The sequence below is a fragment of the Monodelphis domestica genome, chromosome 1 (genome assembly GCF_027887165.1).
Source record: "Monodelphis domestica isolate mMonDom1 chromosome 1, mMonDom1.pri, whole genome shotgun sequence".
In the NCBI taxonomy this organism is placed as follows: domain Eukaryota; kingdom Metazoa; phylum Chordata; class Mammalia; order Didelphimorphia; family Didelphidae; genus Monodelphis; species Monodelphis domestica.
In genome coordinates this window covers 116838220-116856834 of record NC_077227.1, presented here as the reverse complement: position 1 = coordinate 116856834, position 18615 = coordinate 116838220, and the positions used below count along the sequence as shown (strand labels likewise).

At 44.0% G+C, this 18615-nt stretch overlaps 1 protein-coding gene across 2 annotated transcripts in view; it reads right to left on the bottom strand.

The window, feature by feature from the left end:
- ALPK3 (alpha kinase 3) overlaps positions 1-18615 on the bottom strand; it is a 43264-nt gene that overhangs the window by 13857 nt on the left and 10792 nt on the right. For both annotated transcript variants that reach the window (XM_007479222.3, XM_007479223.3), the window contains 3 exons: positions 15592-15713; positions 8129-8246; positions 1340-2594 (listed from right to left, as the gene is read on the bottom strand). In XM_007479222.3, the coding sequence (XP_007479284.2) occupies positions 1340-2594; positions 8129-8246; positions 15592-15713 (1495 nt within the window). The remainder of the gene's footprint in view (positions 1-1339; positions 2595-8128; positions 8247-15591; positions 15714-18615) is intronic.

The window sequence follows — 18615 nt, the reverse complement described above, 5'->3', positions numbered from 1 at the left end:
CATTTGCCTGTGGATGTCCAAAGAATAAATGGCTGTCAGAATTTGGCCTCTAACTCCAAATTCAGTCACTGTAAAGAAGCCATTATCATGATCACTGACATTAATGTGGTCCTTGAAAATTTTCAAAACCCTCTATATACAAGCTTCCACTTGAGCCCTATAAAAACTCTGTAAAGTAGGTGTGATCGGCATTATTTTCCCTATTTTACAAATGAGGAAACTGAAACTCGGAACTTAGGTGACTTGCACATATTGTCCTGCAGACCTGGTCCTTTCAGAAGAACTATGTTGGAGGCTTCAGTGTTTTCTCTAGGGATAAGATGAAATGAAGGAAATCTCTGAGCGTCCCATTATTCCCCAGCTCCTACACTGAACCTGGGACTTGGAGTAATCACAGATCCAATCCAAGGGTTTGTATTAAAACAGAGAAAAAGATTGAGGGACAGTTTTAAAGTTTGCAAAGCATTTGAAATAAATTACTTCATTTGGTCCTTACAACAACCTTATGAGGCAGCTATTATTATCTCCATTTTACAGATGAGGAAACTGAGGCAAGAGATTACGTGTCTTGTCCGCAGCTAGTGAGTGTCTGAGTCACGATTCAAACTCAGAGCTTCCTTACTCTACACTGCTGACCCTTGTTGACCACTTGCTGACTCTCGTCTTCGAAGTCTCTCAAGGGTCCTAAAAAGCATTCCCAGAGCATGAAGGAGCCTGGTCAGTTGGAAGATCTACTTACTCTATCCACTGGAGTTTATCTCTACCCCACTGAAATGGCAATTTGGTCCCACTGCCCAGCCTCATCATTAGCTGGCAGAGGGATGTGCCTTCACATTAGGGAGGATAACAGGGATATCCACAAGGCTTCCATGGAGCCCAGGAGCTCCTGGAAACACCGATTAAATGACCAAAATAGATGCCCAGAGCCGAGAAGATGGTCAGGAACAGATGCAGCTGGAGGCTCAGGTCACCATACTCTGGATCTCCCTATGCCTGGGGTGAACTAGGCTTCCAGCTCCCCAGGGAAAGCCCTTCTAGCCTCTGGTAAAAGGGGGTCTCCTCCCCACACAGTAGCACACTTGGGGGACAGATTTTCCCACAGGCTCTGAACAAAGGGGCTCAAGCAACTGCAGACAGGTTTTGCCACCCCTGTAGATTAGGAATTAGGTGATGGGCTCTGGGTATGGGGTTGCAGCAGATGTCCCCTAGCCCTGCCTGGCACTGTGTCTCCTCCCCACTCCCCTTCCATAAATAACCCTCAGCATGCTGGCTGCCAGACTGGTTTGGAAACATTTTCCATGAAGTCAGACTCTCAAAAAAGCCTTCGTGTCACTCTTACCTCACAAGGAGTCCTGTGGGTTATCAGCTTCTGGGCAGGGCTCTCCTGGGTCTTGTGCTTCCTCCGGGCAGGGGGAGTTGGCACAGCAGCTGCTGGCTCAGGGGCACTTCCCAAGCTCTGGGCCTCTTGCTGAGGAGAAGAGCTCAAAATGCCTGTGGGGGTACCCACAGACAGACAAGGTTGAGACTCATTGCTGGGGTCACATTTTGGTTTGGGGGGAGCAAATCTTTTCCTATTAAATACTCTGGAAGGCTGTTGGGCAGAGGGGAGCACTGGTTGGTCAGGAGGCAACTTCTCTCTTCCTGGTAAAGCCCCCAGGGGGAGATCACTTTGGGGGCTTTCGTTGGGGGTCTGGAGTCTCTCCTCAGTGGCAGTAGGCTGGGTGTTCTCCAGGTACATGTCCTTTAAGGAGAAATAAACATTACCATCTGAGCTAGGGGCTGGTGGGCCCTTGCCAGTCTTGAGTCCAACCTTGCTTGAGCTTCTCGCCTCCTGCACCAGAGGAGAGGTTGATTCCGAGGTCCTGTCTGGCCTGTCCAGCTTCGTGGTCTTTGGAGGACCCTCTCTTTGAACAAATGGGGCATTCTCCACCTCTGTGTGGCCACGAGTCCGGCCGGAGTCCGATTCTGCAGGGGTGGGGATATGATTTTCAGAAGGTTTTGCTCCTTCGGATTTTTGCTCACCTGTCCTCAGCCCCTTGTGACTAGGCTCCTCTTCTTTCTTCTTTTTCTTGGCCACAGACTCCTTGGTGGGTGGTCTCTGGGAGATGAGCTCCACAGCCTCACAGATGTAAGTCAGAAAGCCATCTCCACTCTCCTCCCCACTCTCCAAAGTGGTGTCCCCATTCGTGGTGACCTCACCCCCTGGAAAGCTATTGGCCAGCCCAACGGCAGGGCTCCAGGGTGGCTCACTGGACTCTCCTTCAAGCTCGGGCTCCAGCGCTCCATCCTCGAGGTCTCGGCAAGCAGCCGAAGGACCTTGCTCCCGTGCCCCACTCAGCCGCCGCTTCCTCTGAAATCGGTCTGGACTGAGCTTACGCACCGTGTCAGCCTCCGAAACCATCTCCTTCCCATACTTTCGACTCTGCTCAATCTCCCGCATCTTTGCCTCTGCTTTCCTCTTCAGCTTTGCAAACCACCGCTGGTGGATCTTGTACTCAGTCATGGTCCCTACTTCCAAGACTCCTGAGCAGGACACAATGCCCTTGGCATTTCGAGCAGATGCCTGGTAGATGGCAGCATCCTCTTCTTGGCACCTAGAGGCACAAACAGTCAATTGAGGAAGTGGTACCCCAATCCACCCAAGGACCAGGGTCCACCATTTCTGCACCAACTGGGATAGGGTACTCAACTAGGAGCCCTCGCCCCAGTGGAAGCAGCCAGCATTCCTCATACTAATGTTCTTTGCACTAGACACTCCATCTCCAAACTCAGGGCATTTTCACTGAATGTCCCCCATGCCTGGAACACTCTCTCCTCCAGTGCCTCCAGTTTCCCTGGCTTCTCACAAGTCTTTGATAAAGTCCCACCCTCTACAAGAAAACTGTCTCAAACTCTGTTTAATGCTACCGCCTGCCCTCTGTGGATTATCCCCAATTTATTTTGTACACATCTTGTTTGTACATAGTTGTTCCCATAGTTGTCTCCTCCATTAGACTGTAAGCTCTTTGGAAACAGGAATTATCATTTGCTTTTCTATGCATTCCTATCACTTAGCCCACTGGTTGGCACATAGTAGGTCCTTGCTGACTGATTCACAAAGCTCCTTAAAGTTTGCAAAACACTTTCTACTTGACCCTTACAACAATTCTTTGGGAGCAGGTGCCATTATTATTCCCAATTTACAGATGAGAAAATTGAGACCTAGAAAGATTAAGGGATTGATCTAGTCATATTGCTAATATGTTTCTGAAGCAACATTTGAACTCAGATCTTCCTGACTCCAAGTCCAACCCTTCCAGACACTGCATCATAATCCCTAAAATCCTTTCCAGCTTTAACATTTTTAATTCTCTCACTATATAGATGAAACTAAGGTCCAAGGAAGGCAAATGATTGGAAATCTAATCCCAATTAAGTGGAGCCCAGGAGAGTCACCAACAAGAGTAGATAGTTCAGAGGGACTTAGGTGGCTCAATGGATAGACCAGTGGAATTAGAAGGACCTGGTTCAAATCTGGCCTCAGACACTTCCTAGCTGTGTGACCCTGGGCTAGTCACTTATCCCCAACTACCTAGCCCTTTCCCATCTGTTTTAGTTCTGTTACTAAGACAGAAAGTAAGGGTTAAAAAAAAAGTAGATGCTTCACAGAGACATCGCATGGGAGCTTTGGGGGAAGGCAACGTAAAGGTAAGTATTTCCAAAAGGATAAAACTCCTTGTGGTCACCCTAGCTGCATCCATAAAGCCTGGGATGCAGCCCTTGCTCCCTCCTTCTGGAGGGCTCAACTGTACTCTCTTCTCCCAAGCAAAACCCTTCCAGGATGGGTTAGGCCACCCCATACTTCTATTCCCCAGCTTCCCTATTCCTACTGCCACCTACAGGAACCATGGCAGCTCTTCCAGAAGGGGCACAGAGAAAGGAGGACAGATAGGGAAAGAGCCTTGAAGCATGGCTTATCATTGATTAGAAGCGGGCTGCAGAAACAATGGGGCTTCCATCTAGCAAACCTCTGAAACAGTGTAGAGTAAAACCAGACAGTAGAGGGCAATGGGCAAGATTGGGAATTAGGGGTTTTGGATTGGCTCGCTGATATAATAATATAATATAATATAATTAATATGATATGATATGATACGATACGATATGATATGATATGATATGATACAGGTACGATATGATATGATATATGACATAACATAACATAATATAATAAATTAATAATATAATATAATGTAATATAATGTAATGTAATATAATATAATGTAATGTAATGTAATTAATGTAATATAATATAATATAATGTAATGTAATATAATGTAATTAATATAATATAATATAATATAATATAATATAATATAATATAATATAATATAATATAATATAATATAATATAATATAATATAATATAATATAATATAATATAATATAATATAATATAATATAATATAATATAATATAATATAATATATAGTTGTATAATTTTGGTTAAATCACTTAATCATTCTGGGTCTCAATTCCTTCATTTATAAAATGAAGAGGTAGTACTATTGGGCCTATACTCCAAAGAGATCAAAGAAAGACAAAGAGGACCTGTATACACAAAAATATTTGTCAATCCTTTTGATCAGGACAGAGAACTAGAAACTGGTTTGCCTTTAGAAACTGGGACAGCTGAACAACTTCTGAGGGTTGGATGTAATGGAACATTACTGTGCTGTGCCATAAGAAAAAAATGAAAAGAGTGGGTCCAGAGAAACCTCAGGAAGACCTTATGAACTGAGGGAGAGTAAAGTAAAACTGAACTAGGAGGATGATTTTTACAATAATAATGGCATTCTATAGACAAATAACTTGTAAAGACTTAAGAACTCTGATCAATGCAATGACCAGCCACAATTCCAGAGGATAGATAACTAGGTTAAATTCTCTGTATGAGTATTTACACCTTGGAAATCAGCAAACGCTAGAAATTTGGACCTTATTTATTGTTTTATTGATTGTCTAGACTTAGGAAAGAGTTATGATAGAGAAAATGTTAATAACACAAATTAAACTTAAAAGCTGTCATGATTAGATTTTTTTTTCTTTTGGAGAGCTAATTGTTTAGCACTTGCCAGCATACCACTGCATGTTCCCTATATACCCTGGTAGAGCAGTGATAGACTCAAGATACAAACAGAACATACATTTTTAGATATGGTCAACATAGGAATTTATTTTACTTGACTATACATATGTGTAATGGGAGCCAGGTGGCACAGAGCATAGAGGGCTGGGTTTGAAGTCAGGAAGACTCATCTTCCTGAGTTCAAATCTGGCCTTAGACACTAGCTGTGTGATTCTGATCAAGTCACTTAACCCTGTTTGCCTCAGTCTCTTCACCTGTAAAATGAGCTGAAGAAGGAAATGGCAAAGTACTCCAGCATCTTTGCCAAGAAAACCCCAAATAGGGTCACAAAGAATCAGATACAATTGAAAAATGACAACATCAAAAATATATATATTTGTCAAAAGAGTTTCTTTTTTATTTTTTTAATAGGAGATAGTGGGTAAGAGAGAAAATATTTTTGGAATACAACTTTAAAGTTTTCCCTTGACGCTCTAACATTCCATAATTTGATGAAGTAAACTCTTCTTCCTGGGAGTCCAAAGCTCTGACCATAGTACCCTGGTCCTCTACTTCAAAGCACTTAAAAGAATGAAAACCTACACATGAGATAAGGAGCAGCTTCAAAGTTCAGGCTGTTGTGCCAGTCACCTTAGCTGAAATAGGGCTGAGCCCCAAGCTACGCAAGAGGCCAAAAGATATTAATGGAAAGAATGCTGGATTTGGAGTTAGGATCACAGGACCACAGAAAAAGAACTGGAAGAGATCTCTGAGCCATCTAATCCAGCTTTCTTATTTTGAAGATAAGTAAACTGAGGCCCAAAGGTCAATTAGGTAGTAAAGAGCAGAGAAAGACGGAATTTGAATTCAGGTATTTTGACTCCAAATTCCAAAAAGCCTGGATTTGAATCCTGGCTTTACCACTTATCATCTGTATCATCACCTTGGACAAGACAAATAATTTTTCTTGCCTCCATTTCCTCATTTGTAAAAAGAGGGGCTAAATCTGTCAACCTATGATCCTTTGACCCTCCATTTATATGTATCTGCTTTTAGGTTAATCTTAGCCTCAAAAGACCTCAAAGGCATGAATCATGTTCAGCATCTATGAAACAGTGAGGCATAATGGAAAGAATGATGAATATGGAATCAGAAGATCCGGGTTCAAAACTCAAGCCCCACCAGCTAACTGACTGGCAATCTTATATGACCTCAGCAAGTCAACATGAAATAATAATGGCAGCCTCTGAAAGGCTAATGTAGTCTTGGGCTACATAGAGAAAAGGCCAGGGTTCAGAAAAAAAAAAAGGAAGTCCTGATGTGCCATCTCCTTGCTAGACCAGCTAAAGAAATATATCCAGATGTGACTACCATATTTTAAGAAATATAATGGGGAGGTACAGCTAGGTGGTTCAGTGGATTGAGATCCAGGTCTAGAGACAGCTGGTCCTGAGTTCAAATTTTATCTTGGACACTTCTTCCTAGCTATGTGACCCAAGGCAAGTCATTTAACCTGCTATGCCTAGCTCTTATCTCTCTTCTGCCTTGGAATCAATACACAATATTAATTCTAAGATGGAAGAGAAGAGAAAAAAGGCAGGGAGGGAGGGAGGGAAGGAAGGAAGGAAGGAAGGAAGGAAGGAAGGAAGGAAGGAAGGAAGGAAGGAAGGAAGGAAGGAAGGAAGGAAGGAAGGAAGGAAGGAAGGAAGGAAGGAAGGAAGGAAGGAAGGAAGGAGGGAGGAAGGGAGGGAGGGAGAGAGGGAAGGAGGGAGGGAGGGAGGGAAGGAAGGAAGGAAGGAAGGAAGGAAGGAAGGAAGGAAGGAAGGAAGGAAGGAAGGAAGGAAGGAAGGAAGGAAGGAAGGAAGGAAAGAAGGAAGGAAGGAAGGAAGGAAGGAAGGAAGGAAGGAAGGAAGGAAGGAAGGAAGGAAGGAAGGAAGGAAGGAAGGAAGGAAGGAAGGAAGGAAGGAAGGAAGGAAGGAAGGAAGGAAGGAAGGAAGGAAGGAAGGAAGGAAGGAAGGGAGGAAGGAAGGAAGGAAGGAAGGAAGGAAGGAAGGAAGGAAGGAAGGAGGGAGGGAGGGAAATGATGGTAAGCTACAGTGCTTCCAAAACAACAAGGGAACATCAAGACCATGCTGGTTAAAGGAAGTAGGAATTGTTAGCCTTAAGAAAAGAAGACTAAAGGGGAATATGACCACTACCTTCAAGTATTTGAAGTGTTATTTTCCTATGATAATTAAACTTATTCTGCTTGGTCTCAGAGAGAAAAACTAGAAATGATGAGTGGAAGTTGCTGAAAGGCAGGTTTAGGCTTAACAGAAGGGAAAATGTCCTTACAGTTACAATGATTCCCCAAAATGCAATGGAATAACTCTAGGAAGTGGTGAGTTCCTTCTCCATCTATTCAGCAAAGGCTGGATGATCACTTTTTAGGAACACTGTAAAGGGAATTCTTGGTCAAGTACAGACTGAGCTATATATAACCCCTGAAATGCTCTTCCAGCTATGAGATTCTGTGAAATCATATATTCTCTCTGGGTCTCAATTTCCTCATCTGTAAAATGAGACAGTTAGATCAGATGATCTTTAAGACCCCTTAAATCTAAATCCTATGAACCTTTGTTCTGGGAATTTGGATAAGCAGGAAAAGATTAGTCTTAGCACCAAAGCAGTCAGGATTCTTGATTCCCAAGCAGAGACAGATCCAGGCCAAATAAATGGTACTGCCTAGCAGGTTGCCTCTCCTGTTGCTTTGAATAGTCAATCTCTTTTCTACAGGTTGGAGGAACTCTAAGAGAATTGTCTTCAAGAGAATCAGGATATAGTAAGACCTCTTAGTCCTTCCCCACCCCATTCTTCCCTGAAAAGGGCACGGCTTCCTTCAACCACCAAGGGACTCAAATGTCACTTAGTATGTCCCCTTTAGTGACACAAAGCCACCTCCCAACATTTACACACCAACATAAATGCATTTACTCCCCCACATCTGTGAAGAAAATTGCCCACACTCTCACCCCGACTCACTTGTACAGCTGCAGGGTGTGTCGACTTCCCTGCTGAGAAATCTCATACTTTGGCAGGCCACAGTAACGGTCCAGCTCCTCATCATCCTTGTACCAGGTCACCTCAGGCTCCGGGTATCCTGGGGAGGAAGTGGGACACTATTGTAGGAAAAGTGATTCCAACTCATCTTGGAGCAAGGAAGAGGACTCCCAAGATACCCTCAATCACCTGCACAGAGCAGGCAGGCTGCCTGCCCAAGGGGCTACTGGACCATGTTGTCTTTTATAGACTCCTGAGGATTGAGGGGTTTAGTAATAGAAGTGGATAATGTTTTATTTAACACTTTAAGGTTGGTGAAGTGTTTTAAAAATATTTTCTCATATACCTTCACAACAACCCTGAGAGATAGGGTGCTATTATTATTATTATTATTACCATTTTATCAATGAGGAAACTGGGACAAATAGAGGTCAAAACTCTTCCACAAAACTCTTCACAAAGGTAGGATCTGAGGCAGGATTTGAACTCTGATCTTCCAAAAGCACCTAGATGCTTCTAAAAAGGGAATTCCTAGACCCTCTGGGCTCTGACAACTAAGTCTTTTCCCTCAGTATCTGAATATGCTATAAACCAGCAAGAGTGGAGTGAGACAAGCCTAGAATCACAGAAAAGGAGAGAGACCTTAGAGGTCTTCAAGTCTGATCCTCTTATTTTATAGATAGAGAAACTGAGGCACAGAAGAATAAAGGGATCTATCCAAGATTTTAGAACATGTCAGTGGATCCACTATATCTCCTGACTCCCAATTTAGTAACCTTCTTTCCACACTATTCTGTCTAACCATAGAACCACAGAGCTAGGAGGGAACCTTAGTGACCAAATAATTTTACAGATCAGGAAACTAAGGCCCAAGAAGGTTCAGTTCAGTTTGGTTTTTTAAGTGGCTTGTCCAAGATTCCATAAGAAACTAGTTCTCTATTCATTTCTCCCAGGGTAGGAGTTCAGTAGCTACTCACAGCCCCAATCCCATCCCTGATCATGGTAGCAGGGTGTTTCTGATGTTGGATGACTGCCTTTCCTTAAACAACCTGCTCCTTCCTCCACTGCCAGGGACTCCTCAGATGAATATTGAACTCGGTGCTGATGCCCAAAAGTCAGAGCCCACTGCAGCTGGGAACTCCCATACTCAAGAGCCCTACCAGCCTCAGCCTCAGCTACGTGGATTCCAGGTGTGTGCCCCCAAGCCTGGCTACTTCTACATTCCCAAAACCTAATCATTCCCAGCCTACCCACTTTGGATGCTGGTTCCAACTCAGAGGTCCATGACTTACTCCATCATTACCCTCCACCCCCAGTGACTACATCACACTCCCTATCCAAAGGTGTCTTATTAGAGGTCATAAACCTTAATGTACTCATTTCTTAGACAGAAATTGATCGAACACTCATCTGTCTTAGCACTGTGTCTGGCACACACTAGGTTCTGGGGAAATAAAAGAAGAATAGATAAATTTCATATCTGCCCTGAAAAAGCTCACCATAAGGTGAGGCAGATAAGACATATATTCAAATAACTGAATTACATGGCAGCACCAACAATTATCATGAGATCTATAAGCAAGGTTCTCTCTCGGTTTAGAGAAACGGTTTCCAGCTTCAGAGGGGAGGGGCAGAGCGTCGTGCCGATTCGGGGTGAATTTCAGAGAGGAGATGGTGTTTAAAGCAATACTTTAAAGATGGGTAGAATTTCAACAGGCTGAGATGAGGAAGGCAGCATGCCAGATGGCGGGAACCACGTGAACAAAGGTATAGAGGTGAGGCAAGAAGCATAAAGCACGTTCTGGGGACTCAAGCTCGGCACCTCATGGGCACCTGATAAAGGTCGAGTTAGATGGACTATAGGACAGCAAGTTGCCGATATGCCCTGGGGAACATCTAGGGCAGGAATGGGAGATAAAAATGGATCTAGAGCAAGGCTGGGCACTCTCCCTGTACAACCCCAGCCGTAAAGTGAGCCCCATGTTTCCACTGAGCTAAAAGCCCCCGGTTACATCACTGCATCTGTGTGCATCCGATGAATGCCAGGGACCACAAGTGTCCTCAGCCATCCTGTGGAATGATCTCACCACTGTGAGGGGCTGGTTTAATGCTTCCCCACCCCATGATGTGCCTCCCAACCCGGATTCCCACAGGGATCAGCTGAGTATAGACTGACAGCTGGAGGAAGCTCTTGGGAGCAGGAAGTTTGGGGAGCTTAGAACCTGCCAGTCTCAAAGCCTCAATACCATCCTGGGGTGCTTATGCAAACAGGCAGAGAAAGGTCAGCGGCTCAGCTGCAAAACAACCCAAGGACTTGAGGAAACGTTCTCTCAGAAGGAAATTTGACTTAATCACTAAGTTATTTTCAACTCTGCCAAGGAAGACATACACTTCCCCAAAATACAGATTCATTTAGCTGTGCCCACATGGGCACTCCTACCCTCTGGAGCAGAACCGCCTCCCAGGGGCACAGACTATCTCATGTCCCTGGACATGAACCCTTGGCTTAGGGCGGGCGTGCTATCTTCAGATTTCTGAAGGGCTGCCTTATGGAAAAGAGATTAGACGTGGTTTGTTTTGCTCCATTCAGGTAGTCAACAAATGTTTCTTAAGTAGCTACTATTTGACAGGCACTGTGCTAGGTGCTGAGTGGATAGAGCACTGGGCCTGGAGTCAGGAAGACTCACAGTCCTGTGTTCAAATCTGAGCCTGAGCAAGTCACTTAACCCTGTTGGCCTCTGTTTCCTCTTTTGTAAAGCCTCAATACCATCCTGCGGTGGTTGTTCTGGAAGGTGGGAGCTATTTTGTTTGTGTCTTTGTATCTTGGGTATCTAGATCAGTGCCTGGTTCATTATAATAGATGTTCATTAAAGGGTTGATCCCAGCTTTAATCTTACCTTCTACTGGAGGCCTTTTCTAGGCAATTCTAATGCCTTCCCTCTGTTAAGTATTTCCGTTTTATCTTGTATGTAGCTTGTTTAGAGAAGGTAAATAGGAAACCCCTCCAGTATCTTGGCTAAGAAAACCCCAAACGGGGTCATGAAGAGTCAGAGACAACTAAAACAATATTAGGGATGCAAAGAAAGGTAAAAAGACAGTCCCTGCCCTTGAGAGTTAGTTTACTGTCTAATGGGGAGACAACATGCAAATAGTTGTGCCCAAACAAGCTACATACAAGATAAAACGGAAATACTTAACAGAGGGAAGGCATTAGAATTGCCTAGAAAAGGCCTCCAGTAGAAGGTAAGATTAAAGCTGGGATCAACCCTTTAATGAACATCTATTATAATGAACCAGGCACTGATCTAGATACCCAAGATACAAAGACACAAACAAAATAGCTCCCACCTTCCAGAACTTATATTCTTTTTTTTTAACTCTTACTTTCTGTCATAGAATCAATACAGTTCCAAAGCAGAAGAGTGCTAAGGGTTAGGCAATTGAGGTTAATGACTTGCTTGAAGTCACAACCTCCCATCTCTATCCAAGGAGCCACGCTAGCCACTTCTAAGAAATTGTTTTTTTAACCCTTACCTTCTATGTTAGTATCAGTTCTAAGACAGAAGAGCAGTAAGGGCTAGGCAATTGGAGTTAAGTGATTTGTCCAGAGTCACACAGCTAAGCAATATCTGAAATCATATTTGAACCCAGGTCCTACTGACTCCAGGTCTGATACCCTATCTGCTGAGCCGTCTAGCTGCCTACAAGAACTTATATTCTTTTTTAAATAAATTTATTTATTTATCAATTGATTTCGAATATGTTTCCATGGTTACCTGTTTCATGTTCTCTCCCTCCCCTCTGTTCTCCCTGCTCCAGGAGCTAACAAGCAATTCTACTGGGTTATACCTGTATTATTGCTCAACATCTATTTCTATATTATTCATATTTGTAATAGAGTGATCTTTTAAAACCCCAACCCCCAATCATATATCCACAGAACCACATGATAAATCATGTTTTTCTTCTGCATTTCTACTCCCACAAGGAATCTGTATTCTTAACAGGGGAGGGCAGGTGCAGAGCCAATGGTGGAATCTTACAGGAAAGGAAATTTGGGCTCAACACAAGGAAGATTCGCTAATAACTAGAGGTGTCTGATAATGAAAATATTTTTTTCATAAGGTAGTGAGCTCACTAGCACAGAGAATACTCAAGCAGAGGTTAGAAGACTACCTGCCAGAGATGTCAGAAAGAAGACTCCTGCAGAGGGTAGGAGGTTGGACTAGATGATTTCCTAAAGTGCTTGTTACTCAAATTCTAGGACTCTTGCCTCATAGATGGACAATACCCATTCTAGGCATACATTCACACACGTTGGAGCAGAAGAAACTGGCAAATAGTAGCTAATTGAGATCCAGCTTTGCCTTGGCCATCCTCACTTAGGACACCCTCAAAGGATGGTGGCTGATGGAAGGCCATGGAGACTCAAGTCTACATCTGCTCTAGGATGAGCCTGCAAGTCTAGTTTGGTATAGGACCATCTCCAGTGAAGACTTAAGAAAGACCTTCTGGAACTCTCTAGTTTTTCCCTAGCCTACTCCAGAACAGACTGAACTTCCTATTCCATATTGCTAAGTGGCCTCCCCCAGACCTAGGGATAGAATGCGGCAGCATGTTAGGATTACTTTTGATGGGGTCCCCAATCTATTCCAGGAAGACCCCAAAGATCAAAGAATCATGAGTTTCGGCCAAATAAACAGGAAAGGGAATGTCAGCCTCAAGAAACCTCAACAACAGTGACCTTGATTCACCAAACAAGGCCAGTGCTCAGGATAATGAAATGGCATTTTTGTGCCCTAGGCAACATTTGAAAATGGTGTCTCCTAGAAGGGACTTATGCAACTTGACTTTTTTTTCAATAAATATATGTGTCCTATGGACAGTTAAGTTTTCTGGCATTAAAAATATTTGCAGGGAAGAGAGAGCCAGGCCTGAAGTCAGGAGGACCTGGGTTCAAATGTGGACTCAGACACATCATGGCTGTAGGGACCAATCTCTTAACTCTATTGCCTAGTCCTCCTTGCACGTCTGCTTGAGAATTGATACTTAATATTGATTCTAGGATAGAAAGTAAGGATTTTTTAAAAATATACTTGCAGGCATAAAAAGTAACATTGGCCTCCTTGTTCTCTCTTCTTTCCTTCTTCCCCATGCATGGAATCTATTAGAAAACTATTTTGTAGCAAAATTCTTTCTATATAATCTCATAGCACCATGTTTCCACCCCTTTGGGGATGAGCAGGATAGGCTCCAGACCAGATCTGGCTGGATATCCAGGGCTACGATTCTCAAAATCTGACTGATGATGATCAGTCCTTCCCACGAGCTAAGGCTGTCTACTCAAACAAGAAAGTCCCCTAAGGAGAATGGACCAGAGACAGCCTCTCCTTTTGAGACCACATCTGACTTCTGCCCAGATTTCTTTCTAGCTCTATGTGCAGCTCGGTGTGGTGCCTGCCCAGTTAGGAAAGTGAGATTCCTGTGGGCAGAAAGACCCTGAATCTGAAGTAGTATAATATTCACTGATATGCATCATATTCTTTTAGGCAACAAACAGGCTCCAGTGACCAAAGGACAGTGGTCAGCTCTCTAAAGAGTCCTATTTAAAATATAATGTTCCAGGTCCCAACATGCATTTCTCTCCTGCCTGTCCAGACTCTTCTCCATCAAAGAGGTCATTCCTACTCCATCTGCCAGCGTGATATGGGAAGGGGGCTTTCCCTGGGTCTGAACTCTGAATCAATAATCTATGGTAAATCATCTGGGCTCATTTACATTCCAGACAAATTGGACTACTAGCCATTCTCCTACTTTAACCCTCCATCTCTCATCTCTATACATTGGTATAAACCATTTCCTACTCCTATAACACTCCCACTCATCTCTGCCTTCTCATAAATCTTCTCTTAAGGTTCAACTGAAGCATACGTCTTCTGCTAAGCCATCCATGGTCTCTTCCTTATCTCAGTGAACACTCTCTCCCTGTCCATTTCTTCATCCTTTATTTGTTTATGTATTTATTTATTGTTTAGTCATGTCTGCCTTTTCATAACTCCATTTGGGGTTTTCTTGGTAAAGATACCGGAGTCATTTGCCAGTTCCTTCTCCAGATCATTTTACAGATGAGGAAACTGAGCAAACAAGATTAAGTGACTTGCCCAGGTCACATCCAATAGTATCTGAGGCTGGATTTGAACTCGGGAAAAATACTATCCACTGCACCACCTAGCTGCCCTTATTTATGTGCATGTTGTCTGTCACAGGATATTCCTGAGGGCAGGAATCCTTTCATTTTTGTTTCCATAGCCCTTGAGCCCAGCACTCTAGCACAGTGCTTTGTCCTTGGTAGGCTCTTATAAAGTGTTTGCTGAAATCGATTAAGTCTAAGTTCCCATTGACCCAATCATGCAATCAGAGCAGCAAAGAGTCCTCCATGATGTCCCATCACAGTGATACTTCCAGTGGAGAATGCTGAAAATATGCTGGAATACCTCTGTAAAGCCAGGGGGTAAACACACACACACACACACACACAGACTCTCTCTCTGAACCAACCACCATCTCTACAAAAACAGCTGACAATTGGAAACAAACATGCCAGGACACAGGCATTTGGGCACAAGTGCTCCCACACAGACACATGCACAAAACGGGCTAGCCTTAAGCACAGGGGGAGTAGGCAGTCACCTCTGTAGCATGATTTCAAGAATCCCAGAGAACACTGCTTTACTCTGCAAATACTTCTCCCACTGACTTCCTGATGTTTGAAATTCCGCAGTTAGAGATTCATTCCTCTGGCTTAAGACTTATTAAAATGTAAATACTAGTAAGAGAGAGATGGCATGGTGTAATGGGAAAGCTCTAGCCCCGGAGTCAAGAATTAATTAAATTTAAATTGGGTCTCCAAGGTTACTCGTGTGACATGTCATGATCTCCCTGAGATTCAGTTTCTTCAAGTATAAAATGGGGTTAATATTACCTATACTATTTATCTCAAAGGGTTGATGCAAGGATTAAATGAGATAATGGATACAGAATACTTTGAAACCTTAAAGTGTTACATAAATATAAGCTGTTGTTGTTAAAAGTAACAACATTGGGGGCAGCTGGGTGGCTCTGTGGATTGAGAGTCAAGCCCAGAGATGGAAGGTCCTGGCCTCAGACACCTCCTAGCTATAGGGTCACTTGACCCCCATTGCCTAGCCCTTTCCACTCTTCTGCCATAGAACTAATACCCAGTATTGATTCTAAGATGGAAGGTAAGGGTTTAAAAAAAATTAACAGTATACTAAGCCTAGCTGCCCCATTTGTAAAATGAATGACTTAGAGTAGGGTGATCTTTCCAAGCATGCTCCCCATCCCCACTGCTCACATGAGCCCTCATCCCTAGCCTGATGTCTCTGGCGAGCGGCACAAGATGGCCCCAGAAGAGGCATCCTTACCTGTGACAACACAAGTGAACCTGGCATCACAGTCTTCAGACACAGCCCTGGACTTGAGGGTGGTCTCAAACAAGGGCTGCGTCTCCTCCGTCAGCTGGGCAATAATGGAGCAGAAGGTGCTCCTGGGAAGGCAAAGAAATCATCAGAGCAGCTCTTCCCTCCTCTCCCCAAGAAAACATGTCCCCCCCTACCTAGAAGCTGGCATGGGAAAGGAGACTCTATAGATTACATCCCTGCTCCTTTGGCATTCCTGCCTCTGGGAGCATCAGATGCCCTGGAAGCTGGCTCAGCTCCTGGCTGGCCATCAGATGCTTTCTGAATGGCCATTCTGTACTCTACAACCATCTGGCAGAAAGCCAGGAGGTCCAAGATTTCCATATATAATTTGGCCCTTTTGGGGCAGCCAGCCTCAGGCTATTCTCTCCACTCCCACCCCCAAACTTGATGGTCTTCAGTCCAACCTCTTGCTGCAGCCTCCAAAGATGAATGCAGCCCAGGGAATCTCATGCAAGGGAGAGGACAAGACACAAAGAGCAATATCAGGCAGTCCTCAGAGGTGGAACTCCTCCTCCCCTCCAATGTCCCATATCTAGCCCTCCAGTCCACAATAGGTGTAGATGCAGGGGGCAGAGTGGGAAAGTGGGAGCTCCCACTTGCCAAAAAGAGCAGCCTCTGGACCTCAAGGCATTGCCCCTTGGGGTGGCCCTGGGTCACCTGCTTCACCATCCAGCTCCATTCTCTTTACTAAACAGCATCTCAGGAAGACTTGGCTTTATATCTACCTCCCCCATTTTATGAGGCAGTCTCAACTTCATAAAGTTCCCTTGTCAGACCACAAGTCTGACTGGGGTCTGGAAAAGATGGTCACCATATCTACAAGCCACCTTCCAGGAAGGTGGCCTCACACCCTCCTTGGGAGGATTCTCTGTTGCTGCTCTTGCATCTTCTTGGGACACTGATACTGCTTAGCAGTTCTTGGGCTGGCTCCAGAAGCCCTTGCCTTTGGGGGCAATAGCCACTCGGGCAGGCAGAGGAGAGAACAAATCTGCCAGGCAGCCAGGCTAGAGGGCCCCACATTTGGGCAGCAAGCAGAATATTTATTAGTGCCCCTGGAGTCGCAGCATCCAGAAGAGAGATTTCTTTTCATTGCTTTGGAGCCACAAAACTGGGGTGGGAATTCAATTGGACAAATATTTACTAAGCCAGAGGATATACAAATCCCTTCCGGAGCTTACAAATCTGGGTAATTGCAGATAATTGATTCCCCCTGAACTCTCTGGGGCTGGGTGCCACCCATCCAAAACATAAACAGGGCCTGAATCTCGGGGGAGCACTAGGACTGTAAAGTCGCCTTCAGCTTAGGAGCTGGGAGTTTCCAGAAAGAGAATTCCTCCCCTGCAAAAGATGACAGCTGGGGAGAGTTCTGTAGCCTCCCTGTCCAAATCCAAAGGCATTTATTTACCCACACCACGAGGAAGCAAGGGCAGAGCTTCCCCTTCTTTTGTGCAACTCCACAGACACAGGATTCACAGATGAACAACCAAGTGCATTCCCACTCGTGAAGCACACCCACACACCAGTGACGTGATCTGCCCACGCGTGCCTCACCCCTCTGCCCCCATCGCCTCTTCTCGCTAAGTGCAGGGATGACCATGGGGAAGCAAGGGGAACAGAAATGGGGGAGATGAACCACTCAGAGTGGCTTATCCACGGGGAAGAAATTCTTAGGAAGGGGAGACTGGGAGCCTGGGGAAAGTCTGCCTGTTCACACAGCCACCCTCTAGGGGAAATGGAGGGATAGTTGTGGAAGAGGCCACGAGAAGGCATACATATCCATCCATGTCTTATTGGGAATTTAGGAATATCTTGTGTTCATTCTCAAGGCCACCGTAGATTTGGGCTTGCTGCCACAGAAAAGAAAGAAGAAAATGGCAACACTCCGGAAGAATCTTTATGGGGAAAATCAAGGCTTTGGAATTCACTGCTAGGTAGAGCCTCAGGTTTAGCCCTGATTTCTCCCCAGAGATGCAAACAGCAGGAAAAGAATGCATAGGAACCTTTTCCAAAGAGAATGTATATTTATATAAATATAGTATAAAAATTTAATTTCTTTTATTTATATATTATATGTAATAATATATAATATATTTAGTTTAATTTTTCTATATTATGTATAACATCTGATGTTATATATAATAATTAATATGAGGCAATCATATTAATTCATTTTTATAACTTAATTACAAATAAATATAAGTGAAATAAATATTAAAATATTTATAATAGCCAAGGGAGATTTTCATGTTCACAGTTCTCCACACCAGACTGAATGAAAGTAAGAGTTATCTGCAGGTCCTGTATCTCCTCAAACTTCTTCCAAATCTCATTCTCAATAAGCCTTCAGGCCTCCATAATCTTCTTCTCTTTCTCCATAGCCACTTAAATATGGGATGCTCCTGGGCAAGTGAATAACTAGAGTTAGGCAACCTGAGCTTTGTTCCAGGTAGCACCCACAGTCCTTCGGTAATATAGAAACAATTAGTACCTAGCTGCCAAAAATCATTAGTGACAATAGGAAGCTAACAAATAGTTTTAGAGTGAGCTCCTCTTTCCACACGCAACCCCACTGCCCTCCTCCACCCATCCTAACTCAACCTTGTGCCACTTTTCTTGGGTACAGTTTCTAGCGCTTGCCCCAGGAGCAAAAATCTCCAGAAATCATTCTAAGTAGGATCCACGATGACCTCCTACCGCCAGAAAACACCCACCTCCATAAAATATGGAGGTTCATTTCCCCAATCTGTTCCACCACCATAAAATGAGGGGGTGGGAATCAAACAGGTTGGTTCTGTCCTAAGTAAATGAAGACAAGTGGATTCCATGTCTACTGTAAAAAGAGGTCTGGGTTGGGCAGTTCCATGACCTCATCAAAAGCCCAACCCTAATACTCAGACCCTTCATTCCACTATAACCCACATTCAAACCTCAAGTGTCACCTACACTCTAAGTCTCAGCCTAATCTTC